This window comes from Nothobranchius furzeri, chromosome 1, assembly GCF_043380555.1.
Source record: "Nothobranchius furzeri strain GRZ-AD chromosome 1, NfurGRZ-RIMD1, whole genome shotgun sequence".
NCBI classification, from domain to species: Eukaryota; Metazoa; Chordata; class Actinopteri; order Cyprinodontiformes; family Nothobranchiidae; genus Nothobranchius; species Nothobranchius furzeri.
Window position 1 is genome coordinate 52,062,148 of NC_091741.1, and position 25,072 is coordinate 52,087,219.

The window sequence follows — 25,072 nt, forward strand, 5'->3', positions numbered from 1 at the left end:
TGTGTCACAAAGCTGCCAAAAATGTTCAAGAACTGGGCTTTGTTTAATTCACTTTCAACAACATTTTAATGGACATTTCCAGAAATTGATGGTAAAAACTACACATTGTCTCTTGAAAGGTTTTTTGAGTTGCTTTAAAAGTGATTGGTGAAAACAAATTAACAAAAATAAATAGTTTTTTGTGCAAATTTTCATCGATATACTCTGTACAGTTTGTTACTGGAAGTTTTTTTTAATATAACATTTGCAAATATAATTGTAGTAACTTTACAATCTCTGCACAGACAAAAATGTGGGGAAATGTGGTTTTAACGTTGAGAACCGCCACATTTTTGTATTTGAGAACCTTTGTAAGCACGCTGACTGAGCGGTTGCCATATTTCCTACGGTTCGTGAAGGCAGCACGTCTCTGTACCACTACGAGCAGCAGCAGCAGCAGCAGCAGCGCTTTCTCCTCCTGTAACCTAAACAATGAGTCCTACTACAGACCGCAGGAAAGCACACCAATAGAATGCGTTACACAGACCGAAAACCCGACATATCGCTGCTATTCCGACGCCTCACCTAAATGTACGGACCGTAAACATGTGGATACCGACAGAACACGAAAAATACGGCGTCGGTAAGTTTATCAGCTGGTTTTTCAGACTGCTGCTCTGCTCTGTTCACTTGCAGTTGCAGGACGTGTATTAGGTAGCGGTGATGAATGGTTTCCAGTAGAACTGTTACACTGGTTTTATTTCTAAGGGCACCAAACGCGCTCATTACAACAGCCACATGTAACGCGTTGGATCGTTACTGTCACGTCTTGTATTTTATTCTAGTGGATTTTAAAAAAAACCTGCTTTTGAATGATCGTGGTATAAATTGGAGATATAATCTGTTTTTGCTTTTCTGTGCGTGTTTGAATGGTAAAACAGATTTTGTCTGAGTACATCCAGTCGCTGTATCTTGGTGCATTTTTGTGCAAACAGATGAAAATACTTCGAAGGGAAATTCAGTTAGAGAAAAAAGTGAAAAAAAGAAACCCTGGATATGTCTGCATCCTTACAGCGCATTGTTCCAGACAGTCTGGTGCTCAAAACACTCACATGAGACAAAACAACGCAAGCGAATTACTGGAATAAAACCCGCAAGGATTTCTTTTTGTCCGCGTGTAGAAATGTTCTGTTTGTCGGTCATTGCACCACAAAAAACAGACGCTTATTGAGATACGGCCGCTGAGAGGCGGCTTAAGTGTCTCATAATAATATTCCCTAGAGATGGGCTTCTGTGTGATCGCTACATGCCTCTACAGCCTCATTGAGTGTAACGTTTGCTGCCTTGTTAGGGAAAGGTGGTTTTACAAACCACTTGAAACCAATAAAACGGCCATTTGTTACAGTGAACAGTCACATGGCTGATCCCTTCTCTTTATTGCATTGCTTTTAGAGTTGGGTGTTTTTGGTATGTGTTTCAAAAATCTGCACAACAATTGCCTGAAATCAGGAAGGCACTGAATGAGAAACCAGCCCCTGGCCTCTGTGTCTGGTCTGATCAGTTGACTGCTTTGCAATAGTTTCCTCTGGTGTCTGCTTGTTTTCCTTCCCCAATCTCACTGGGCTGAGAGTGTTGGACACACATTTGGGAGAGCAGATGCAAATTTCACTCTGGAATCTCACTGGATTGGTACTCAAGACACTTTTGTGACATGCTTTGTGCCAAGAGAATACCCCCGCACATCACTACACCACCACCCCATTCAGATCAGACATAGCCCTTCTGCTTCAAGGTTCATTCTACTGCGGTTCAGAGATGGTACTCTGTTGACTTTGGTTGGAACCAAATGTTATCTGAGCTGCAGGTGTCTTTCTATCATCTCGAACCAGTCTGCCCTCTGACATCATTAAGACCTTTTCTTCTTTACCACTCACTTCTTTACCACTCACTGGATAGTTTCTCACTTGCAGGTTTGTAAACTGTAGAGAGGGTTGTGGGTAAAAATCTGAGTGGATTGGAAGGTTCTAAAATATTCAGAGCAGCCTGTCTAGCTCTCCAGTTCTCCACTCTGATGCTCTGTTTAAACTTCTAATCTTCACCAAGGTCTAGTTGCCTGAATGCATTGAGTTGCAGCCATATAATTGACTAATTGGCTGTTTGTGTTAAAAGCAATTGAACAGAAGTGCCTCTTAAAGTTGGGTGTAAATCTCAGTTTGTTCACAGTTCACTCTACTGTTGTTCAGTTAAGACTGACATTTATTGCGCTCAGAAACTTAACTGAGAAGCATTTGAAAATTCAAGATTAGTTCCTGGTTTGGGGTAGAAAAAAAAAACAAAAACAAAATGAACATAAAATTTGTCAAAAGCAAAGAGACAAAACGGTGTGGTTGTACGACTCACATAGGATGTTGAAAACCCTCACAAACAAAATGTTGGTCACACTTTGTCACCAACCACTGTTGCCTGGTGACATATTGGCTTAAAGAGCAAGTCACCCCCTACCAGAGTCTTACTCCACTCCACCTTCCTGTTTGAAAAATACAACAAATGCTGTTGCCTGGCAGACCGAGAGGGCGGAGCCGCTAACCAATACACACACACACACACACACACACACACACACACACACACACACACACACACACACACACACACACACACACACACACACACACACACACACACAGCCTCACAACGATATTGTGACATCATAACCAGCCAACGTCAAAGCATACCTCATAGCCAATAGTGATGGCATATCTAAATTAAAAAGCATTGCATAGTTTTTACCTGAAGATGGCGGAACACTGACAGTTTTGGGTAAAATATTTAAATTTGAACTAAGATGCACTAAAGTGCCAAATTATTGACTACACATGTCTACAGCATGATTAGACACTCATTTATGTAATTTATCAGCAAAAAAGTTGATTTGGTGGTGACTTGCTCTTTAAACTTATCTGATTTAAGTCACTATGCAGCATTGGAGTATTTTATCCCATGCACACAGTCCTCTAGAGCCCATAACTCCATGTTTTAATAGAATTAAACAGATTAATCCATTGAGCTACTTAAACCAAAGCCTGCTGTCAAAGTTCACTTTCAGGGATGAATGTAGCATAATTGTCCATTTGTTTTCCTGGCTAAATACTCACCTTTGTCCCCCAGACTGCTTAGGTTTGCCAAGTTACTTGGCTTATTTATTTATCTGTTTTTCAGTTCCACATATACAGCAATAAGACTCTTTTAATTGGCTGTGGTTTATTCTTTAAGACACGGATTGGCAGCGGCATGCTTCATTGTGGCTTGTTTCTTTTTGAGGAAGGAACAAGGGTGTTTTCCTGTTATGAAACTCTGGTAACATTATCCACTAACACTCACACATGCATGCCAAAACTACATGCACACACATAAAAAGATGTAGTGAGGAGCCTGTAGTGGCGCAGGCTTGCTAGATGTGATGACAGCGACTTTCAGACATTAGAACTTTCGTGGATCAGCCAGGTTGACGTTTTCTTGTTTTGAGTGTTAGTAATAGGATGATATTCATTCTCTTAGATGAAGTGAACAGAATCCTAAGGTAAGCAGTGGTTCACTTAAACGAAGGTTATACGATTCAAGGTTACATTAACAAAGAACAGACTTGAAAAGGTTTGAAGAACACTGGCCTTTCCCTAGGGACGATGATGACGGAACCCACCAGTAACATAAAAACAAAGGGAATATAAATCACATATGCCTGTTTTAGCCCGTTTAATCATGACATGGGCTAGATATGAATAGGACTGCCAAAAACGACTATTTTATTAGTCGACTGTCAGTTTTGATGACGATTAATGTTGACTAATTGTGTGTCATGTGTTCAATCACACACACACATCTTTTCGAAGGCCGTCTTGTATTTCCTTTCAATCCTAGTGGTGAAATGTGATCGGCCTGGTTCTGGGTTGAACTTCTCGATCATACCTTTAAAACCTTGATCGCCGACCATGAACAGGGGTCTCATGTCGGTTACCAGCATGTTCAAAATGGCATCGGTCAGGACGTTGGTTTGTCGCGGTGTGCACGTGTTTGGCCTTGTAAGAAACTCGTTCATTGTAGAACAAGAGCGCTCTCTTTTAGCACTGTAATGTTGCGGGATAAAATAAACCGTTAGCGTTTGTAACATCAGAGCAAATACGTGACATACATACATGTTCTAAACATGTGATCGCCATCACTACTGTTGTTGCTACAACTATGATGCTAGCAACTAACAAGAGGTAAATTTAAAGAGGCGACTCTTCGTTCTCCGCCGTCATGTGCTTCCTTTTAAGATGCTCGTGCATTGCCGAAGTGTTCCCGTGAAACGAGTTTCACCTTAGAGTTTACACTCTACTTGCTTCTCAGTTGTTTTAATAAAATGCTCCCAAACCTTTGAGCTCTGTTGCCGACTCGCCATGATGTGTTATTTCTCCGGTGATTCTGATCCAAATGCTGAGCTGGAGTGGCACTTCTGCGCTTGTGCCTCGACTTATGTAAGCAGCGGCTGACACGGATGGCGACTAGTGCGCATGTGCATTGAGCAGAGAGGCAGAAAGCAAACGGCGAACGTGCCACAGCAGGCGAGATTTAAAAAATGCTCATACAATGAATGACTGTTAAATTAACCATCGGCAATTTTTTTGGTCAACGTTGTCGTGACGCATTGACTAATCGTGGCAGCCCTACATATGAATGTAGGAATATTGACCTTGGACAGCAGCAGAAATGATAGTAGTGAAGCCTTGAAGTGGTCATTAGGGAAGAGGGTTTGCTCCTTCTGAAGAAACAACAGGCACTTGTGATCAGGTGTACTGCCACCTAAAAGCTGAACTCAGAGGGCTCTCCATAGCCCAAGGCTTTGAAGACTTTATTGTTTGTGGTTTAAGCATGGGTATCGAATGGGTCAGAGGCATTACAAGGCAGAAAATCAGATTATTCGGTCTTCAGACTGTTTGCCTGTTTGGCTGGAGAAAATACCCTTGTGAGAGAATCGCCTCATACAAGCTGTGCACACTGATCCCTAATTGGAACAGCTGATGCCTTTCGCTCTGCATTAACAAACCACTACTAGAAATAATATTGCACCCCAGTCGAGTTGACATGTCCTTTTCTTTCCACCAAAATCCATTTGAATCTTTCGCAAATAATCTCCCTGTAGAATTGTAGGTCTAATCATTGGTATGAGTGAATCTTCTCATTAGCTATTTTATATGTGACTGATCTCCTCCTGGTCTTTTTTAAAAACATTTTATCACCTTTTATAATGGGATACAGGTAATTCAAAAGGCCTTGCTATTCCTTAAATCCTTGCAAGAACATTTAGATCTCATAATCTTTTTCCGGCTCTTGATGGGTGCAGACGCTTTTTTTCTCCTCTCCTCCATATCTTATCCTCAAGGCCTTTGTCTGTCTCTGTGTGCTGGGTGCATGGCTGCTTCTGCATTTTTCTGGAAACTGGAAACTGAAATTCACTTAAATGGATCTCGTCAGCTGGTCTCAACGCGATTGATAACATTTTTTCAACGATGAGAACGGGAGAAGGGGCTCCTGGATGCCCCACCGGGACAGACCCAGTTGGACACATCATGGACTAAACAGTGGAACTCGATATGTCTTTCTCAGCTGTCTGTGGAGGACTCTGAAGACATGTGGATATTCGTGGTGTTGGTGTCAGGTTTCCTGCTCATTGGCCTTGGAGGCTACCTGGCTTACCGGAAAATTAACGAGCTGTCGAGGAATACTGGTCTGATCCCGGAGCTCAGAGATGGTTTGCACCGCGCTGTGAATTCACAGACTCAAATAATTGTCGAGATGAATCGTAAGCTTGAGACCTTTGGCGGAGATTCATTCCTTGGCACAAAAGATGGATGCCATCTAGGAGAGAGTGGGTGAATGAGCACAGATTGGGATAGATTAATGTCCATTATTGGGATTTTGAGAGGTTGAGGACCAACAAACTGTAAGACAGAGAGGAAATGATCTCTGTCTGGCCCCAAAACAATTTCTAATCGGAATCTGGCGTCCTTGAGCCTGCAAGGCTCCAACGAAAACACCCCCCTCAGAAGATATGTGGAATGTGCCGTCGCTATGGCAACTCAACTCTTTCTCCTTTCCCAGCCTGGGCGGGACTGCGGGAAGGCCGCTGAAGCGTCCAGGGTCACTGCAACCCTCCAACCCTCAATGCTCCTCCCCCTAGCCACACTGAGGTGACATGCGCTGCTTCATCGTGGCTGCAGGAACTGAAGTGGGGATAGTCCCAACCCACCACCTCACATAGTGGACACGTATGTTGTGTTGTCTGAAGTCTGTTGCATATCTTTCTGAGGTGGTTTTTTTTGCAGAGCAAAGCTGCCCTCCTGGTGGGAGGGTAACTCTGAAGTGCCTTTTTTCCCTCCACCTGAACCAATCCTCATGTAACCCCTCTTAACTCTATTAAGGTAGCGCGACTCAGGGCTGCGAATGACCACAGTCACCAATTCTTGTCATGTGTCTTGCCCATGTATATCTGATCTCTTAATTGTGTGTACTGAAACTCTAAATTCCCTCTGGGATTAATAAAGTTTCTTTGATTTGATTTGATGACAAATTGCATTGAGCTCAGAGCATCTTTCTGTCTAATTGGATGGTTGCAATGTTTGATGTTGATTCAGCTTACAGGCAAATTGAAGTTCCTGGACGATGGGAGCCACTGCCATTCATGAAATATGAAAGGACTCTATGAGTTGATAATATGGGGCTAATTTAACCCATTGGTAGAGTGGTTACATGCTAAAACAAGAAGGCTGGGATGGTAAACTAGTTAATCTTAATATCTAAATTAGAAATAGATGTGTTAGGGCTTTGTATATAGAGACTTAACCAAAAGGGAGAGTTAATTTCATACGTATGTCACGTTTATTGGCCCAAAGACCTTTCCCTGCAGTAAACAAGATGGGATCCTAGTTTAAAGAAATTGGAAGAGGCACGAGTTGATGAAAATGATTTGAATCTTTAATGACAGACGTAACCGAAGATGACCCTAGGTACATAAAAAGCGGCCTCTCACAGAAGACAAGCATGTTTTGACTTGTTCACTATCAAAACACTTGAAGCTCTTTTGTGTCATGTTAGCGTGGGCAGACATTAGCCTGATTGAGGCCTTTTTCCTCATTAAGACCTTTTGATTCAACCAATCAAGCGTGTCATTGCTCATCATAATTTGTACAAGTAATTAAACCATTTTAACGAGCTGCTTTGGACCTGTTCGTGCACGAGTAGAACTCTACGCCAGTGGTTGATTGGAAAAGCATGATTTAGTATGCAGCGCTACTCCGTTCTTTGGGATTTGTGGAAAAAGCTGCCAACTGCATCAGGGAAAGATAAAATAGAGCAGTGCTTGGAGGGAACACTCCTGCTTCAGGCCTGGCTGAGATGAGGGTGAAACACCCTATTTGGGGTTTTCCTGTCCTTCCTTGGCTGACATCACCGGTCCCTCCCTTGGGAGCATGTCGCCATGGTTGAAGGGGTGCTGTTGGGTTGTAGGGGTGTGTGTGTGTGTGTGATTGGTAGTTGAGGGTGCTGGCGCATGTCAGAGGGACTCTGTTGGGGCGACTGCCTTGTCCTTAAATTCAACCCCCCTCTGTTATCCCCCACTCCACAGGGGATTAGCAGGTTGTTGTGGAAGGAGCCCTGAGGCCCATTCCACCATTATACCCATGATTTCTTAATGCAGCAAGTCCCAGAGCCATGTATGGGGGATGGTGGGGAAGGGGGCGTGGCAAGGTGAAGCCTACCAGCTTGTAATAGCTTCATCTCCATCTGCAGTGATGGATCCATTTTTTCCTTTGTGTGTACTCGCATAACTACACACATACGGACTAGTCCAAGACAATCAGTCAACATGTGAGTAAAACAGATATTGAAAACAAGCATGAACTAATCAACCCTAATAACCTATTCAAGCTGTTCCTGCTTATGTAAGGTTGAATCCAATCTATATGAACATTTGTGTAATTCACCATGGCAACAATATCCTTTGCACATACATGGAATGATAGGTTAGTTTATCATTCAATTAAATCACCGTCCATGTATCATGAAGCCCTTGTTTTCAGAGGGAGACACTCAACCTGCAAAATATTTGTCTGCTTCTATTCAGCAACACTCATCTTAACCAGGAGAGACATTTGTGTGAATTTGGTAATGCTTTGTGGGGAAAAATATGTCTTTTCAACTTTTCTTTTGGCTGCAAAGGCTGAGAGATGCTTGTGTGAATTCCAATGGCTTGGGTGACACTTGCAAACCAATGTGCTATAATTGCCTGTCCACATCCATGGATAATGCTGAGACTGGCAGCTAGGAGAAAATGTAGGGGAGGAGGGGTTGCTGTATTTTTTCTGCAGCTTTCTACTGAGATGATGCTGCTTCCCATATGTGCATGGCAGAGTTATTAACAGCTAACAAGATGGTAATTTGAATGGCTATTAAATCATTGGTCTGATTAGCATGTTTGTTATTTGAAAATCACTAACGGCTAATTTCAGTTGAGCTGAACCCGTGGATTAAAGCTGCTATTGTAGATTTGCAAACAAGCTAGGTTGTGGATACAAACACGGTCACAGAACACTCACCCCTCCCCTCCGCTATCTTCGCTGGTTCTGTGTCCACCGGAACCAGAAACCTGCATTGCCAGAGGAAACAAGAGAGCGGCTAAACACCAGTTGCTGTCCTAACGTCTTTTGTTGTCCGTGACTTTAAATGGTGTTTTTCTTTTTGGGACTCTGGTAGTTTGTTCTACAGTTGAAGTGGTAGCAGCCGGCTGTTTCTCTTCTGATATTATTGAGTGGCAAACCTCTAACAGGGCTGTGCGATATGGCCTAAAATAAACATCACGGTATTTTGAGGATTTCAAATTTTTGGTCCAAGCCGTATTATTGTCTTAGACAAATGTGATCGAACCACTTTATTTACATATTTAAAAAATCTCCACATAATATTTATGTTAGAACATTTTTAAGAGGCATAAAACATTTTTTAAGCTAACTTATTTTCTAAATTTGCCACAGCAGCTTTAATTCACCATTAATCAAGTTATTGCTATATTAACAAAAATGGAAAATAATAGCCACACTCAAAAATTTTAGGAAACCGCTAAATATTGAAGTAAAAAATAGCATCAAATGTATGTTGATGCTTCTGTGGTAAGTTGTGAAATATTGTTTTATGAACTTGAAAAAGCCAAAATTAAATAAATCTTGCAGCTTGTCTCGTAAAAAGATGATTGGGTTAGAATCGTTGGATTTATTTACTGTTAATTAACAAACTAAAAAAATCTCATCTGACTTTGACACTTTTCTCTGGCTATGACAGATATTTCTTTGTTTTAGAGCATGAAGGCCAACTTGTTGTCCATCCCGCTAGCATTGCTAATGTGCAATAAATTTTGTGTTCTTTCTTTTCTTCAATAACCATCCACAATCAAAGGAAGGTAAACGGGTTACGTCATATTCAGAATTGCTTAACTGATCCGTAGCATTGCTGCAGTGGAAGTACTGGAGGAATATGCCAACTAATTTTAGGTTTTGTGTATGTGTGTGTGTGTGAGTGGGCTGAGGGGAAAATAACCGGCATGCCATTTTTCATTACTGAATGGCGTTTGCCAATGGCAATCACAGTGGTTGATGGGTAAGAAGAGCTGTTTCTGAATAAAATACCTCTTGCTTTCTTTACTCGTTTGTGGAAGAAAACAGGTTTTCATGGTCAGGACTTGAATCATCAGTATTGTGTGAGGCTGAAATCCAGGCTTGTGTGTATTGACTACAAAGGAAGCAGTCATTGATTTGTGTGACCTAGAGCATCAAAGTGACCTCAAAGCTTCCATTTCCTCTTAAGCCTCAACTTAAACCTCCGTGCTCATTTCATTATTAACAACGCCAATAAAATGTGCAGTAATGGTCTGTTGCACTTAAATCTTACATCTCTAATATATTATTAAAAGCTAATAAAGTGTTGAGACTCGATTACATATGCATAATCTAATCATGGGAATGGGCTGAGGATGGTGGTTTCTCTTGTCCTCGTGTATCCTGCTAATTCTCAAATATAAAGCTGACTTCTTAAACCTGATTTATACTTCTACATCTGCGTCGGTGCGGAGGAGACACACCCTTTTTATTCATTTTGAAATTATCCACTTGTATCCATCCTTCTTTAGCCTAGTAAGTCATCCTATTATATGAATATACAGTCTGGCCATGACCCATAGAGAGCTCAGTCATGGGGCAGAATCTACGGTTGTCTTTCAAACTGTCTCTGCATGCTATTGGACAATGAACAATGTGACATACTCACCTCTACAGATGTCAGTCAGGGCAGTCTCTCATACACTGTCAAAAAAGGTGCAAATACACAATTTTTTAAATTAAACAACTAAAGTACCTCTATCTGCTCTTGACTCAAAGAAAAACCCAAATCTAAATAGTCCAAAGTTGATGCCAAAGCCGTTTTAAACGTGTTGCCGCCGCCATCTTTGTTGTTTTGTTCTGTCACAGCAACATTCCACCCACCAAACCGATAAAGCACTGTGAATGGCAAGACACAAAACTGCTAAGGCCAATAGTAGACCTGTTGAGGCTCTAATGGAGCATGGCTAGACCGACCTGCAGAGAAAATTCCTTTTGCTTCAGGTACGGTCTGATTTCTAGTCTAGTCCTTTGTCATTCTTGTCCCTCCTGCCATGAGATCTGGTTTGATTTAGGTCTTTTCAATGAACCGTTCTGTCTATTGCTTCCCTGAACCTATTTCCAATATCCACTCAACAAAAGACAATATTAAATAGTTTGGTCTGGAAATTTTGACTCCTCAGCTAATGTGGAACTAAACAGCTTTGAAACTCTCCCTAGACCAAAGTCTTGATCCAACAGTAGAATGGCATTGTAACAAAAGAGGTGGTCACAGTCCAGAGTTGAGCTCAAGTAAGCGTTGTTTTAATGTCTTTACCAGTTGGAACCTTTCGTACCTGATTAGGCAGGCTTTTGTCTTAACTGACCAAAAAAGAGTTTTTGGAATAACACTGGAGGATGAACGGACCAAGTTTGTAGGTCAGTTTCTACTAAAGTACCTGAGCATGATCAGCATTAGCATTTCCAGGGCTATGACACTACTAGTGCCCAACCAAAGCTCAAATATGTATTTTTTCTATCATCCATTTCTGAGGGCTTGCCTCATATAAAAAAAAGTCTTCTTAAATGAGTAAAAACAGTCTCAACCAAATTATGCACCCCACAGTGCAGCTGAGATTCTCAGAAGCATCAATGTCCAGCTCCGGTCTTTTAAAATGTTGTTAGGATTTATCAGTGTGTGTGAGGATTGGACCTGGTGAGTTAGATAAACACTGGAAGGCAGGTGAAAGGGCGTCATGATAACTCCTCGACCTTGAGTTCAGTGAATGGTAGCATTTAAATTTGCTGTGTACATCAGTCTTTTAGTTTTGTCTAATACAGCCTGAAAGAGTCTTTTTTTTTTTTGGTCACTGATTTTCCTTGGACTCATGCTTTCTCCATTTCCCTCCCCACCTCTACTCATCTACTAATTCTTGTAGGGTGAGCTGTTTTCAGAGACACCAGGTCACATTGTGATGACCCTTATCTTATTTTCTGCCATTCCCCCCCCCCCCCCCCCCCAGCTATTGCTCATTTGTTCCTTTTCTGTCTGAACCTTCCCTCATTCTTTTGGCAGCCCACTTCCTTCTCTCTTTCACCTTTATCTCTTTTCCACATGCATCCTTTTCTCCTTATTCACCTGTCCCAGAAATCCCCAGACACTGTGTGTGTGTGTGTGTGTGTGTGGTTTATGTGGATTTGTGCATGTGTATTTTCTGTTCTCTGTGTATGTGTGTATTTAGAGAAGCCTCGGTGGACTGGACGTCTGAAGACGCTACAGATGGCCCTTTGGTTTTAGAGTAGAGTTGTAGATAAAGAAGGTTGGGGAACTTTGGACTTTGGTAGACGTAGAAAAAAACAACTGAAAAAAGATTTAAAACAAATTTTTGCTCATGCCAAATTGGAACTGCAGAGTTGTCAAAACAAACTTTGAAAATGAGCAACCAAGCACTGCACAGATTGAGAATGAAAGTGTAAGAGATGCTCCTTCTCGAACCATCTCACGCCATGAAAATAATTAACCGACACTCTGCTATCGCACACAACAATCCCTTGTGAACACTTCAATTTTACGTTTACTTCAGGAGCAGCACCACACTTTGCCTTAATCTTCTCCATTATGGCGACCACATTAGCGTGAACAATGAAGTTACTCCCCAATTTGTTTCAAAATGGCTCTCTCCCTGTCAGGAATCCCAAACGGGCAAGACGCCCAATTCCTCTTCAGATCTTCAGGAATAAATTGGAAGTAGAAGGAGATGCAACCAAATTCAGATGAGACGGCAAGGCCAGGGCCAAGCTCAGAGACACAGAGAAAGGCTGTCAAACCAACCACAGTGCTCAGTTGATTTGCTTGTGCTTGGGTCCACGCAGACAAAATCAATAGAGTAGAGTAAGAAAGTTTAGAGGGGGCGGCGGGGGAAAAAGTGTCCCAGTTTCCTGATTTAGGTCAGCAGCAGTCATGTGCATCCTCTAAAGCTGTCTGTAATTAAACAGAACTAGTTAAAAAGTTGGCAGGGGCCCTCAACTTGAAGGCAGAAGAGGGAGGGATGGAGCATTAGTGATTAATTTCTTCTTTGTTTCACTCCTCCCACTGTTACGGATGAACATAATTATACAAACTAGAAAGGTAGCCTCATTTGTGGGCCCGTTCAATGCGTGACCCACTCTGGCGGGGGGGGGATAAAGAGTCTAATGAGCTTCAAAGAGAGTTTATCAAACACAAAGGGGCAGATTCAGACACGTTAGCGCTACCAGCTTTGGCAGCACAAGAGAAACTCCATGTAGACTGGCAACTGACAGCTCATCAACCGTTGCACTCTCTGATGCTTCCTGCACCATCACCTCCAGCTATCTACATCCCTAGCTGCCTTCTGCTGATATTTATCCCTCCCTCCACATTCTCCTCGCTTCTTTTTAGACCGATACTTTTTAAATAAGGAATATCAAGCATGGGGTAGTTTTATGGGCCATCCATTCCACAACATTTTTCTGCTATTTCAGCTGATTGGGTCATAAAATCAAAGAGACTGAACGCCCGATAGTAATCCGCCCAAAACCTCATCGTGCAAGCCTTTTACCTGCAATAACAGGTGCAGCCAGTTGCAATCAAGGGCTGTACAACAGCCTACCCGGTGAGGGTGCAGAGGGGTGCAACGGTCTTCCACTCACAAGGAAAATACTTTTTAAGACAGTAGTTACAACAGTGGGGTTCCAGAGCAAAAAATTATCTTGAGATGCCATCCTTGCATTTTCATGTAGAGAACCGAAACACAACCTTACAATGGTTAACAATGGTAATTAACCTATGAGCAATCGTCATCTTCTTAATGTTTGATTTACAACGCATACCCACTGTGAAAGGTTTTGTCTGGGCTTTGACACCCCTAAAACAGGACTCACTCAATCAACTCATTTGTTTAAATTTAGCTATCAAATGATTTAAGGTTGGAGAATGCAAATCAAAGCAATTGGGAATTCTGCTGGAACGTGCGTACAATTGGCATTTTCCTGTCACTGTCTGTATCCCAATAAAAAGCACAGACACATGCAGCCACTGTTTACCAGTCTGCATCCCTGGGTGATGACGGCGAGGTTGCATGTGCATTAGAAAGGCCTGTGCAAAGAGGATTATGTCTACAGTTCAGATGAGGGTCTGGGGGGAGCTTATGGGTGATGCATCACAACTGATGATGTCTGGAAACATTCCCCTGCAGATCAATGACATGGTATGAGCCCCATTCAATCAGAATCATTACCATTCTGACCTCTGAACTCAGTATGAGAGAGCTGGGGGAGATGCAGCTGCAGCATGTTGCAATGTGTCACATCCTTCTACCTGTAGATATCACATTGCAAATGCACATTTAAAACTGTTCCTCCTTTGCTGCAGCTTTACCGGAGCATGTGGCACAGACATGTGCAGTGAGACATCAGTGTGTCAGTATTTTTAGCATATTCATAGTCATTGTGTCAGCACAGCACAGCAGAACGCCTGGACTGGTCAGAGCAAAGAGAGAGAAAGACAGGAAGTAAGACCATTTCTATGTTCTGCCTAAAGTCAGGCATCTGCTCCGGCGTGAGAGCATCGCACAAGCGTGCTCTGATTAATTTAATTCTTCAGGTTGATGGAACAGCAAACCCACCCTCCTTCTCTGCTTAAGATGAAACTGCTTGAATGAGCAAAGCGAAGAGGTTTGGAGTCAAAGACGTAAGCCACAAATGTTAGAAACAACGTGAAAGCATCTTACTCCAAAAAGCTCAAAGCACTGCAAGAATGGAACTTAATACTGCACTTTGTGATGACCATGAAAGACAAAATGAAACCACTGACAGGCAATTAGTGTTAATAAATAGGTAGGCAATACATAATCCAACAAGAGGTTTCCACTATTGATCCCTAAACAGCAGAATTGGTGCAATGGGAACTATATCGTGCCAGGCTGTGATGCTATTTTTAAACTCGAACGTCCTTGAAAACAAAACAGACACTACAAAGTCCTCAGAGTGTGTTTGAATTCAAAATTGATCTATTGAAATAAATTTAGATGACTGCGGCAATTCTCTAACACGTATCTTTGGTACATTTGTATATACAGTCAGCATATTAGTTACACCTTAGTACTGAGTTTGATCTCTTTGTTGCCTTCAGAACAACCTTAAGTCTTCGTGCTGTGGATTTAACAAGGAGTTGAGAACTTTCCTCAGAGGTTCTGATCCACATTTTCATAACACAGTTACGTCTATGATATAAATCAGAAGAGGCACAAATCTGATGGAGGACTTAAATGTACTGTACTTGGGTCAGACCCAAACACAGAAGAGCTGAAACTGGGTGGTGAAGACACTCAGGCAGTTCTAATAACACCTGAGCGCCCATGACGTTTGAGACATGCATCAGTGTTACAGCGGGACTAAAGAAATGATCAGAAGCAGGTTACAGCTGGATGACCTAGGAAGGTAGAAGATCATGACGCCTGAGCGGTGGACAGGTGAGCGGACCTTCGAGCGAGTCTGCGGGTCCGCAGCTGTAGACTATTCATCACGTCTTCCTCGTTCTTCACGGGCCGTGATGCGCTTGGACTCAAACATCCGCCTCTTTCACTCCCAATCAGCTGATGACGGCTTCAACACACCACGCTACTGAATTGGTAATACACGCATTTTCTAATCAGTAACGGAAATGGCCTTATGATAAAAGAAGACGGTAATTAATTAATTACTCGATAATGAAAAAACAATTTTTTCAAGTAACGCCATTATTTTAAACGGCGTTATTCCCATCACTGCTGCCCACAGCCTTTTTCGGGTCTCTTTCTCTGTCAAATGAATGTTCTATATGAATGAGCTACTGTGTCTTCCATTGTTTCACTGTGTTGTGTTTTTGTCTTGAGTACAGATCACTACTTGGGGCTGCCAAGCAACGTCAAGCCAACCAACTGTTGCAATGGAAAACCACTCAAACCATGTACACTACAGCAGAGTCAAAATAAGTTGAGCTATGCAGAGGAAATGGGCTGTTGCAGTTCTGATCCAGTGTTTGTAGCCTCAGTCTCATGTTCTTAGCGGAAAGCAGTGCCACCAGGTGTGGCCTTCTGCTGCTGTAGTCTATCGGCTTCAAGACTGTTCTGTATCAGAGGTGGTACGGGTCTGCAAGTTGTCTTCACGTCCACGTGCATGAATGCATTTAGTTGTTGCCATGGGATTGGCTGCTATATGTTAACAAGTCATTGAAAAACACACCTGCTAAAGTGGACTGTGAGAGTTTCAGGCAACACAAACTTTTTGCTAGGAGATAAAAGCTAAGGCCTAAAAACACGTGCAAACCAGAAATGGACGGGAAGTTCCAGCTGGATCAGAGCTTGTGTTCATGTGGTGAACATTTCCACTTAATGTGCAAACAATATCTCCTGCCTCCTGTCAACTCCTCTGATCTGTTTAGTCAGCTGCCTTGAGGTGTCCGTCCGCCATCGTCACCCAGTCCGAGAGCTACACAAAGGCGTCACAATGGGGGGTTTCCTTCACACACACCCCAGCACCCACACAAAGGGGATCCATTTCAGCTGCTTTTAGCTGCACCACTTTCCGCTTATAGCTCTTTTACACTCCTTCCCCTGGGGGCACAACTGGTGGAGGGAGGAAAATAAAGGCACCAGGTGGATTTTTGCAGAGAGGTCATAAGCCTGTAGGCAGCAGGAGAGCAGAGGGCAATTCAAGCCAATCACACCAGTAAAACTAAGCTGGTCAGGAAGGAAAGAACCTGATACGACTCAAGCCTCAAGTCTTGTTTATAGCTGTGCTGCAAAGAGATCAAAGCTAGAGCAACACTTGTCAGAATGTGGTGACATTGTTTTAAAAACATGCTATGGCATTTAGACGTATTTTTACTGTCAAGTAAAGCCAAACATTGGGTTTGAGTGTCGAGTAAATGTCCCCTTCTTCTTTTTGGCGGGGTTAACTTACTAACCTCTTCATCTAACGATGACAAAAATTAGAGAAACGCAAAAAGATGTTGTCTGACCTGTTAATTAGTGAGCTTCAGATGTGGCGTTTGGTATATCGTACCATGATGAGGTTTTTCCTGTGCTCCTCTCTAGTATCTGTACTGGCTTTGCACCTCAAAGTCACACAGGAGTTAAAGGTGTGGTTTACTGAAAAAAACTATTTTTAATTATTATTGCTGTTTATATTCAGTCATTCTGAGTTGTTCATGCCGTCGGAACATGAAAACAGTCGACCACACCCATCTCCTGTATTAGCTTCTGACAGAAAATAAACTGTGAAATGCTGGGACTTGAAAATCCTCACATATCTGTCACACTGTGAATTTGCATTCATGGCCACACCCATCTTGGCTTGTGCCCGCCCACAGGAAGACTGTGTTTTCTTTTTGCAGCATGGAGAGAGAGCGGAGAGTGCGTTGGTGATAGTGACTTTGCAACATGGCTGAACGCGTTCTGTTAGCCAATCAGAATTGAGGTTTGTGCATATCATTAATAATAATGAGCATTCCTGCTGTTCTCAGCCTGCCTCTGCACCAGCAAATGTCTGCATCTCAGAACAGGAGCATCATAGCTTTATTAAATGACTCATAAACCATTGATTTACACTGGAACAATGCAAATGTATTGAATAAATGAGTAAACCTCATCTCACCTTCCTCTGCTTATCTGGGTTCGGGTCACGGGGGCAGCATCCCAAGTAGGGCCTCCCAGGCAATCCTCTCCCTTGCCACATCCGCCAGCTCCTCATCTGGGACACCCAGGCGTTCCCTGGCCAACCTAGAGATGTATTTCCTCCAGGTAGTCTTGGGTCGACCTGGGGGCCTCCTGCCGGCAGGATATGCCCAAAACACCTCCCGAGGGAGGCGTCCAGGAGGCATCCTGACCAGATGCCCGAACCACTTCAACTGGCTTCTTTCGATGAGGAGGAGCAGTGGCTCCACTCCGAGTCCCTCCCGGAGGTCTGAGTTACTAGTCCGAGTAAACCACATCATTAAAAAAAAACACCGTTGTTCACCCTTATTAAGTGTTCAGGTAAAACTAAGAAAAAACTGCCTAAAACTCAAAACGTTCATTGCCTGAAAAAGAAAATCCCAGAAAACATCAGTGCAACTTCCAAAAATAAAGACATACGAAGCAAATAAGCCTCATAATTTCCTACAATACCAATCTTTGGTCCCAATTTATTCAACAAGTGCCAGAAATTACTATTGTTCTATTTCCCTATAGACACACAGAACTTTAAACAATTCAGAAGCACAGGCGTATGTTATTTTTATTCTTATTTAATTTGTGGTCTGAAGATGCTTCTTTTCTTCTTCGCTGGGTAAACACTCTGAATAGTAGCATCCCCTGAAGAGTGCCCAATAAAATAAGATGGAAGAGTGAACTGGGTCGCAGTAGGAGGTTTAGTCAACCTGATGAATTAAACAGACCCTCTGAGGCTATGACACACTACAACAGCAGCACAAATAATTTAGAGCTTCTTAAAAGGCATTCAAATGGGGGAGAAACCAGTCACTTTTGAAGCTGTTGGGAGTGAAATCTAATTTCAAACCCTAAATTTATCTGCTGAATAAATCTTTGTAGAACATTCACCCCTATTAAAACCAGATCCTCTCTATGACCAAGATGTTATAATCTTCAAACGCAAACTTGTAAAAATCCATTGCAATCACCTCAAACAGATAAGTTTCTAAAACTGGTGCCAACATGAAAGCGAGCAATGAAATGCCATTTAGAAAGCGAACCTGACATCAAACTGGCTGTTCTGTCTGGGCAGCGAGAGAGGAAATGAAGGGGAGCTGACAGAGGAGTGGCAAGGAGGACGGGCAGTGAGCCAGAACGTTGCACACACAGGAGGTCGACTCGCAGAGGCGAGCCAGACCGTCATCTCAACAGAACACCGAGAGCAGGAAACAGATCACTTGTGCACATGCGAACCTCAAGAAAGGGGACAAAGAGTAAATAGCATGGGTGTTTATAGGCAAATTTAACCACAGCATAGGTGTACACACACACACACACACACACACACACACACACACTCACACTGACTCGCACTGAGCAGGTAATAAAGACAACCAACAGCAGTCAAGATTGGAGAGAAATCAGCCAGGCACCAGCTGATCCTCCCAGTGTGATCTTTACAGAGCAACGGAGAAGGGAAAACAGTTCAATCTCAGAGGACAGAGAGGGGTCTGAATCGATCAGTGTGGCTGCTACAGCCCATAAGTGCACAGTTGATATATCTATACTAATGACGTAGCCATGTTGTGGGTGTGAAGTCTAAAGAAAGTTTAAAGGTCAGTTCTGTAACTAAAAGATGCACTGACTTTATTATATACACAATAAACATAAACAGAACAGAACACATCAAACCAAACCCAGGAGTGTATTCTGCAAAATACTGTTCAATCATAACCTCTATGCTCACATTTTGGGTTTCATGGAGGTTTCAAAGGATGCGAATTTCAGGTTTTAGCTCAAAATGCACATAATGAACATCCCACACTTCCTTATGATACAGCTTCAAATGTTGAAAATCAGCTGACTTATCCTTCTTACAGTGATCCATCTGCAACCTGAACCAACTGTGGAACCTAGGAGTGACCAGACTAGGCGTGACATTATTTTTCGAGTGTATAAAACTGAAAACGTACATTTCATTTACATTAAAATGCTTGTATATTATTTAAATTTCTTGAAATTGGACACATTTTATTCATACTTGAACCTTTTAGATTTCAAAACTAATCGAGTTTTCACCCACAATGCTCAGACTGTCTTTTACATTGCTGTTTAAAGTAGCAGTGTGGTTTCCAGGCAATAGTGGGCTGTACATACATTTCAGGGTAGTTTTAAACCATATCGTTGTGACTGTCGCTTGTTTAAAAAGACATGAGGAGCAGAAAGCATGCAACCTCGGTGTGACTCAGATGGTCCTTCAGTTATTCCATCAAGAGAATGCAATGCTGATTGTATTTTTCTGGCGATGTAGCTTGTGGATCTGCTCGGGGTCCTGCGCCTGCCGATGAGGTTATCATACTACGGCAATGCCACTCGGCCAAAATATATTTTAACTCTTTTCACAAAACAAAACAAAGTTTTGAAGGATGTTCCAGAGATTAAAGGTAAAAATACACCTTGTCACTTTAAGTTCCTTTTTGTATAGATTTAAGAACTGTTTCAGTAGCGCTGAAATGTTTGCATGGGTTAAACTATGACCGCTTAGACATATAACACTCCAATTCTGCAAAATGCATCCTTTATATTTGCCAAAGCCAAAAAATTGTCAAAGAAATGGCACCACTCGCTAGCGTTTCACTATTATTTATATTTTAATAATAATAATAATGGATCCGATTTAAATTGAGCTGATCTAGGCACTCAAATTGGTTTCCATTATTCATACACTCACACACTTACACCACTGGTGATGGTAAGCCACTACGTGGGCATTTCTACCCTGGGGCAGTCTGATGGAGGCCCCACTGACCACCACTAGCATGGGCAGGATGGCCCAAGGACACAACAGCAGGATAGCCTGGCAGAAACTAAAATCAATCCCACAATCCTCCGAAGACTAGGCAACCCACTCTACCTCCTCAGCTACTGCTGACCCATTTATTTAGTGGAGAAAGCTAACAGCAAAGACAGTTTACCCAACTTCTTAAGAGTACAATAGATATAAGTCATATTTCATACAGTTGGGGGTGACAGTGGCACAGGAGTTAAGTGCTCGTAATCGGAAGGTTGCAGGTTCGAGCCCCACTCAGTCTGTCACTGTCGTTGTGTCCTTGGGCAAGACACTTACCCGCCTTGCCTGCTGGTGGTGGTCGGAGGGACCGGTGGTGCCAGTGCTCGGCAGCCTCGCCTCTGTCAGTGCGCCCCAGGGCAGCTGTGGCTACATGGTAGCTCATCCCCACCAGCATGTGAATGTGTGTGTGAATGGGTGAATGATTGATTGTGTTGTAAAAGCACCTTGGGGGGTTCCAGGACTGTGGAAGGCACTATATCAAATACAGGCCATGCAGTTATAAACCAAAACGTTAGATAAGTAAGATAATGTAAATTCAGGCCAGCAATTATTATATAATTTTTGTATTATTATATCATTTGTACTATTTTACTATTTACTTTTAACCGAATCAAATAAGCTAAAATAAGATATACAATTGTCCAGAAACGGAAATTCTTAAAGCACAAACCTTTTTTTTTAATGACTATTTCCACAAAGAGAGCATATTTAGTTTCATGTGATGTAGTACGACAAATAGATGTGTAATCCTCCTTGATCCGCTGGTGACATGCACAGAAAAATAGTCTCGACGACAGCTGAACCCCTCAGCCTTGCAGGAATGTTTGACCACATGCAAACATAAGTACACAGGTCATCATGCATGCACTCACAAATTGCACTATTGTACAACAACAAGGCTCCTTCTAAAGGTCGTCATTGCAGAAATCAGTCACAAGCAGCCAGCTGCTCTTATTATCTAATTTTCTCAGCTGTGTATCTGCTCTAGAGGAATATGAAAGCAGATAGGGGTGCAACAGAAGGTGACTAAAGCACTTAAAATGAAGGGAGGTGATTTAACACCTGTTTAAGACTGGAAAACAAAAGTTATTCAACACTATTTTCCATGCAAAGTTGTGAGTAGACATCTTGGTGTCCAGAATTTTGTCGTATGAGGTATTTTTATAACACCCACAGGAAGTCACAGCTTTGTGGATCACTGTCCTCTGTATTTCCCATTTTGGCTCCTACACTGACTGCTTTGGTGTGTAAGATGCTGCCACAAAAAAAAAGGTTACACACTCTAGTATGCTGCTGAACTGCCTTTAGATTTGATTACGCATGCATTCACTGTGGCCTTGTTTTGATAAGCTTCTGCAATGTCACAAGATTTATTTTCATCCAGTGTTGCATTCATTTTTCACCAACATCTTGCATTGATGATGGTCGAGTCTGGCCGCTGCACAAAGCCTTCTCCAGCACATCTCAATGATTCTCAGTGGCGTTAAGGCCTTGACTCTGTGGTGGCCAATCCGTGTGTGAAAATTTAAATGGCTGAAGTGCATTTCTTCCATAGGTTGGCCAGATTCAACCTTAGAGATAAGATGAGGACTGACCAGACTAGGATTCCTCCTGGTTACTTTCTTTTGAAGGTTTTATGAGGACATCCCTAAACCTGTCCTCTCTGGTCCGAGAACAGCTCCTAGGAGAACCATGAGAGTGTCACCGGGGAGTGGACTGTCAACCCAACCTTGAACAATTAGATGGAATGGAAAAGCGGTATCCCTATCAATAAAATGAACATGCTTAGCCAGCCCGCCATATCTTACCCTATAGGAAGCTGAATACACCACATGAAGAAATTTTATTTTTATCTCAAGGCTTGGGTTAGATGGCAGATTCCACACTTTTCTTGGCTCAGTCATGCCTCACTGCTGTTGCTATCTTGTCATTGTTAGCTCAGCTTTATTGCCATCTCCCGTCGAGCTTTGGGAGGTTTTATTGCAAAGCTTTCCAGCTCTCAAGGATGCTTATTGCAACTGATACCCAGTGGAGCATCGTGTTGAACACATCTTTGTCTCCAGGCTTGTAGGCTCAAGAACGGTACTTGAAATATCCTTGCATGTTAGTCAAAGCATGAAGTCAATGTCCAATTCTTCACTTATGGAATTGTGAAAGAAAAACAAGTCTGATCTTTGTGCTTTCTCTGGACACAGGGTGTAAACCCTTTTGTCGATGATTATGTTGTTTATCCTATTATTAAATCATTCATCCTTAATATTTCCTTCCAGAATTTGACAGTTTTTTTTTCTGAATTGGATTTCTTGCTCATAACAATCATTTAAGCTCCTATGCAAGCTGCTCTTTTTCTCAAATTAGGGAAAATCGGACACATTCAGAGCTGCAGAAAGGCTTTTATTGAGAATCAGTGACTGCCCGGCTTAGCTGATAAAAAGGTATGCTCCAGTGGCTTGTATTTGTGTAGCACCTGCCATCTGTGTGTCCTTGAGTAGTGCTGCTAAGTGTGTATGCTTGTCACTGCTTGTGGAGTGCCTTCAATCACCTTGGCTGTGCTGCGAGGCTATGACCGTCTGTCAGTGCTGCTTTTTTTGGGCTGTATTTCTGAGCGTAGCTTCTGCCACCATTGCTGTCAGCGATTCTTCCCATGTCTTGACCTCAAGCAGTGAATTGGAGCTACATCTTTAAGTCCAAACCTGAGCCCAGAAACCCCTCTAGCTCTGCACAGATGACCAACACTGTGGTCTTTTCATTCCCTCTTGTGCTTTTCATGCACTCCCCACTGACTCAAACCAGTTCCCTCTCTCCTCTTATACAGTCTCTCTGTCTCTGCTTGTCACAGAGCTCTTTGTTTTATTTTCTCTGGAGGAAAATGGAATAAAAGCTGCTGGGCCAGAATTGGATGCGAATGTACAGGCTAGTTACTAGTCCAGTGGATACTAGTCTGTGATGTTTGTTGTACCTTTTTGTTTTGGGTTAATTAGCAGTCCTGTCCATTGGGTAGACAGAAAAAATAAAAGCTTGAATAGCGTCTCTATTCATTATTGTCAATTGTTCACTGTCAGTAACTTTGTTTTCCGTCCTTTGCATTTTCTCATTAGGCTGCTGGATTATGGATTAAAATTAAATTAAAATCATGATAATTTAACATTTATTGACCATAAGCCTAAAATATCCAGTGTGCATTTTTAGGAGAATGCATACAGCAGGTGGCAGAGCTGTTGAGGGGCAAACGAAGGAAGGTTTCTTCTTAAAGTATGTTGAGTGAAAAAAAGATTAATTTTTACCTGCAAAAGTTTTGGCTTCCTCCTCTAGGCCTTCTTCCTGGGCTTCCATGGATGGGGCCAGCAGATAGTTTGAAACGGCTTTGACATCAACTTTGGACTATTTAGACTTGTGCTTTTCTTTGAGTCAAGAGCAGATAGAGGTACTTAAGTCCTTTATATAGAAAAAGGATGTATATGTCTTCTTTGATAGTGTACGGTGGATTTCTCTGTTGACTGACATCAGTAACGGTGAGTACGCGTTGTCCTATATAGCATGTGTAGACAGTTTGAAACACAACTGTAGATTCCGCCCCACGACAGATCTGTTTATGGGTTATGGCCAGACTATACAGGACCTTCTAAAAAAGTAGCATATTGCAATGAAGTTCATTATTGTCTGTAATGTACTGATAAACATTAGACTTTCATATATATTAGATTCATTACACACAACTGAAGTAGTTCAAGCCTTTTATTGTTTCTAATGTTGATGATTTTGGCATACAGCTCATGAAAACTCAAAATTCCTATCTCAAAAAATTAGCATTTCATGAAAAGGTTCTCTAAACGAGCTATTAACCTAATCATCTGAATCAACTAATTAACTCTAAACACCTGCAAAAGATTCCTGAGGCTTTTAAAAACTCCCAGCCTGGTTCATTACTCAAAACCGCATTCATGGGTAAGACTGCCGACCTGACTGCTGTCCAGAAGGCCATCATTGACACCCTCAAGCAAGAGGGTAAGACACAGAAAGAAATTTCTGAATGAATAGGCTGTTCCCAGAGTGCTGTATCAAGGCACCTCAGTGGGAAGTCTGTGGGAAGGAAAAAGTGTGGCAGAAAACGCTGCACAACGAGAAGAGGTGACCGGACCCTGAGGAAGATTGCGGAGAAGGACCGATTCCAGACCTTGGGGGACCTGCAGAAGCAGTGGACTGAGTCTGGAGTAGAAACATCCAGAGCCACCATGTACTGGCGTGTGCAGGAAATGGGCTACAGGTGCCGCATTCCCCAGGTCAAGCCACTTTTGAACCAGAAACTGCGGCAGAAGCGCCTGACCTGGGCTACAGAGAAGCAGCACTGGACTGTTGCTCAGTGGTCCAAAGTAGTTTTTTGGATGAAAGCAAGTTTTGCATGTCATTTGGAAATCAAGGTGCCAGAGTCTGGAGGAAGACTGGGAAATGCCAAAATGCCTGAAGTCCAGTGTCAAGTACCCACAGTTAGTGATGGTCTGGGGTGCCATGTCAGTTGCTGGTGTTGGTCCACTGTGTTTTATCATGGGCAGGGTCAATGCGGCTAGCTATCAGGAGATTTTGGAACACTTCATGCTTCCATCTGCTGAAAAGCTTTATGGAGATGAAGATTTCATTTTTCAGCATGACCTGGCACCTGCTCACAGTGCCAAAACCACTGGTAAATGGTTTACTAACCATGGTATTACTGTGCTCAATTGGCCTGCCAACTCTCCTAACCTGAGCCCCATAGAGAATCTCTGGGATATTGTGAAGAGAAAGTTGAGAGACGCAAGACCCAACACTCTGGATGAGCTTAAGGCTTCTATCGAAGCAGTCATTTCTGCAAAAGGATTCCCGAGCAAGTATTGAGTGCATAACTGAACATAATT

At 42.4% G+C, this 25,072-nt stretch overlaps 1 protein-coding gene across 4 annotated transcripts in view; it reads left to right on the forward strand.

Moving 5' to 3' along the window:
* The first annotated feature begins 439 nt into the window (after positions 1 to 439).
* dock4b (dedicator of cytokinesis 4b) overlaps positions 440 to 25,072 on the forward strand; it is a 166,140-nt gene continuing 141,507 nt past the window's right edge. For all 4 annotated transcript variants that reach the window (XM_015957327.3, XM_015957351.3, XM_015957334.3 and 1 more), the window contains exon 1: positions 440 to 622. In XM_015957327.3, the coding sequence (XP_015812813.1) occupies positions 586 to 622 (37 nt within the window). In that variant the 5' untranslated portion in view covers positions 440 to 585. The remainder of the gene's footprint in view (positions 623 to 25,072) is intronic.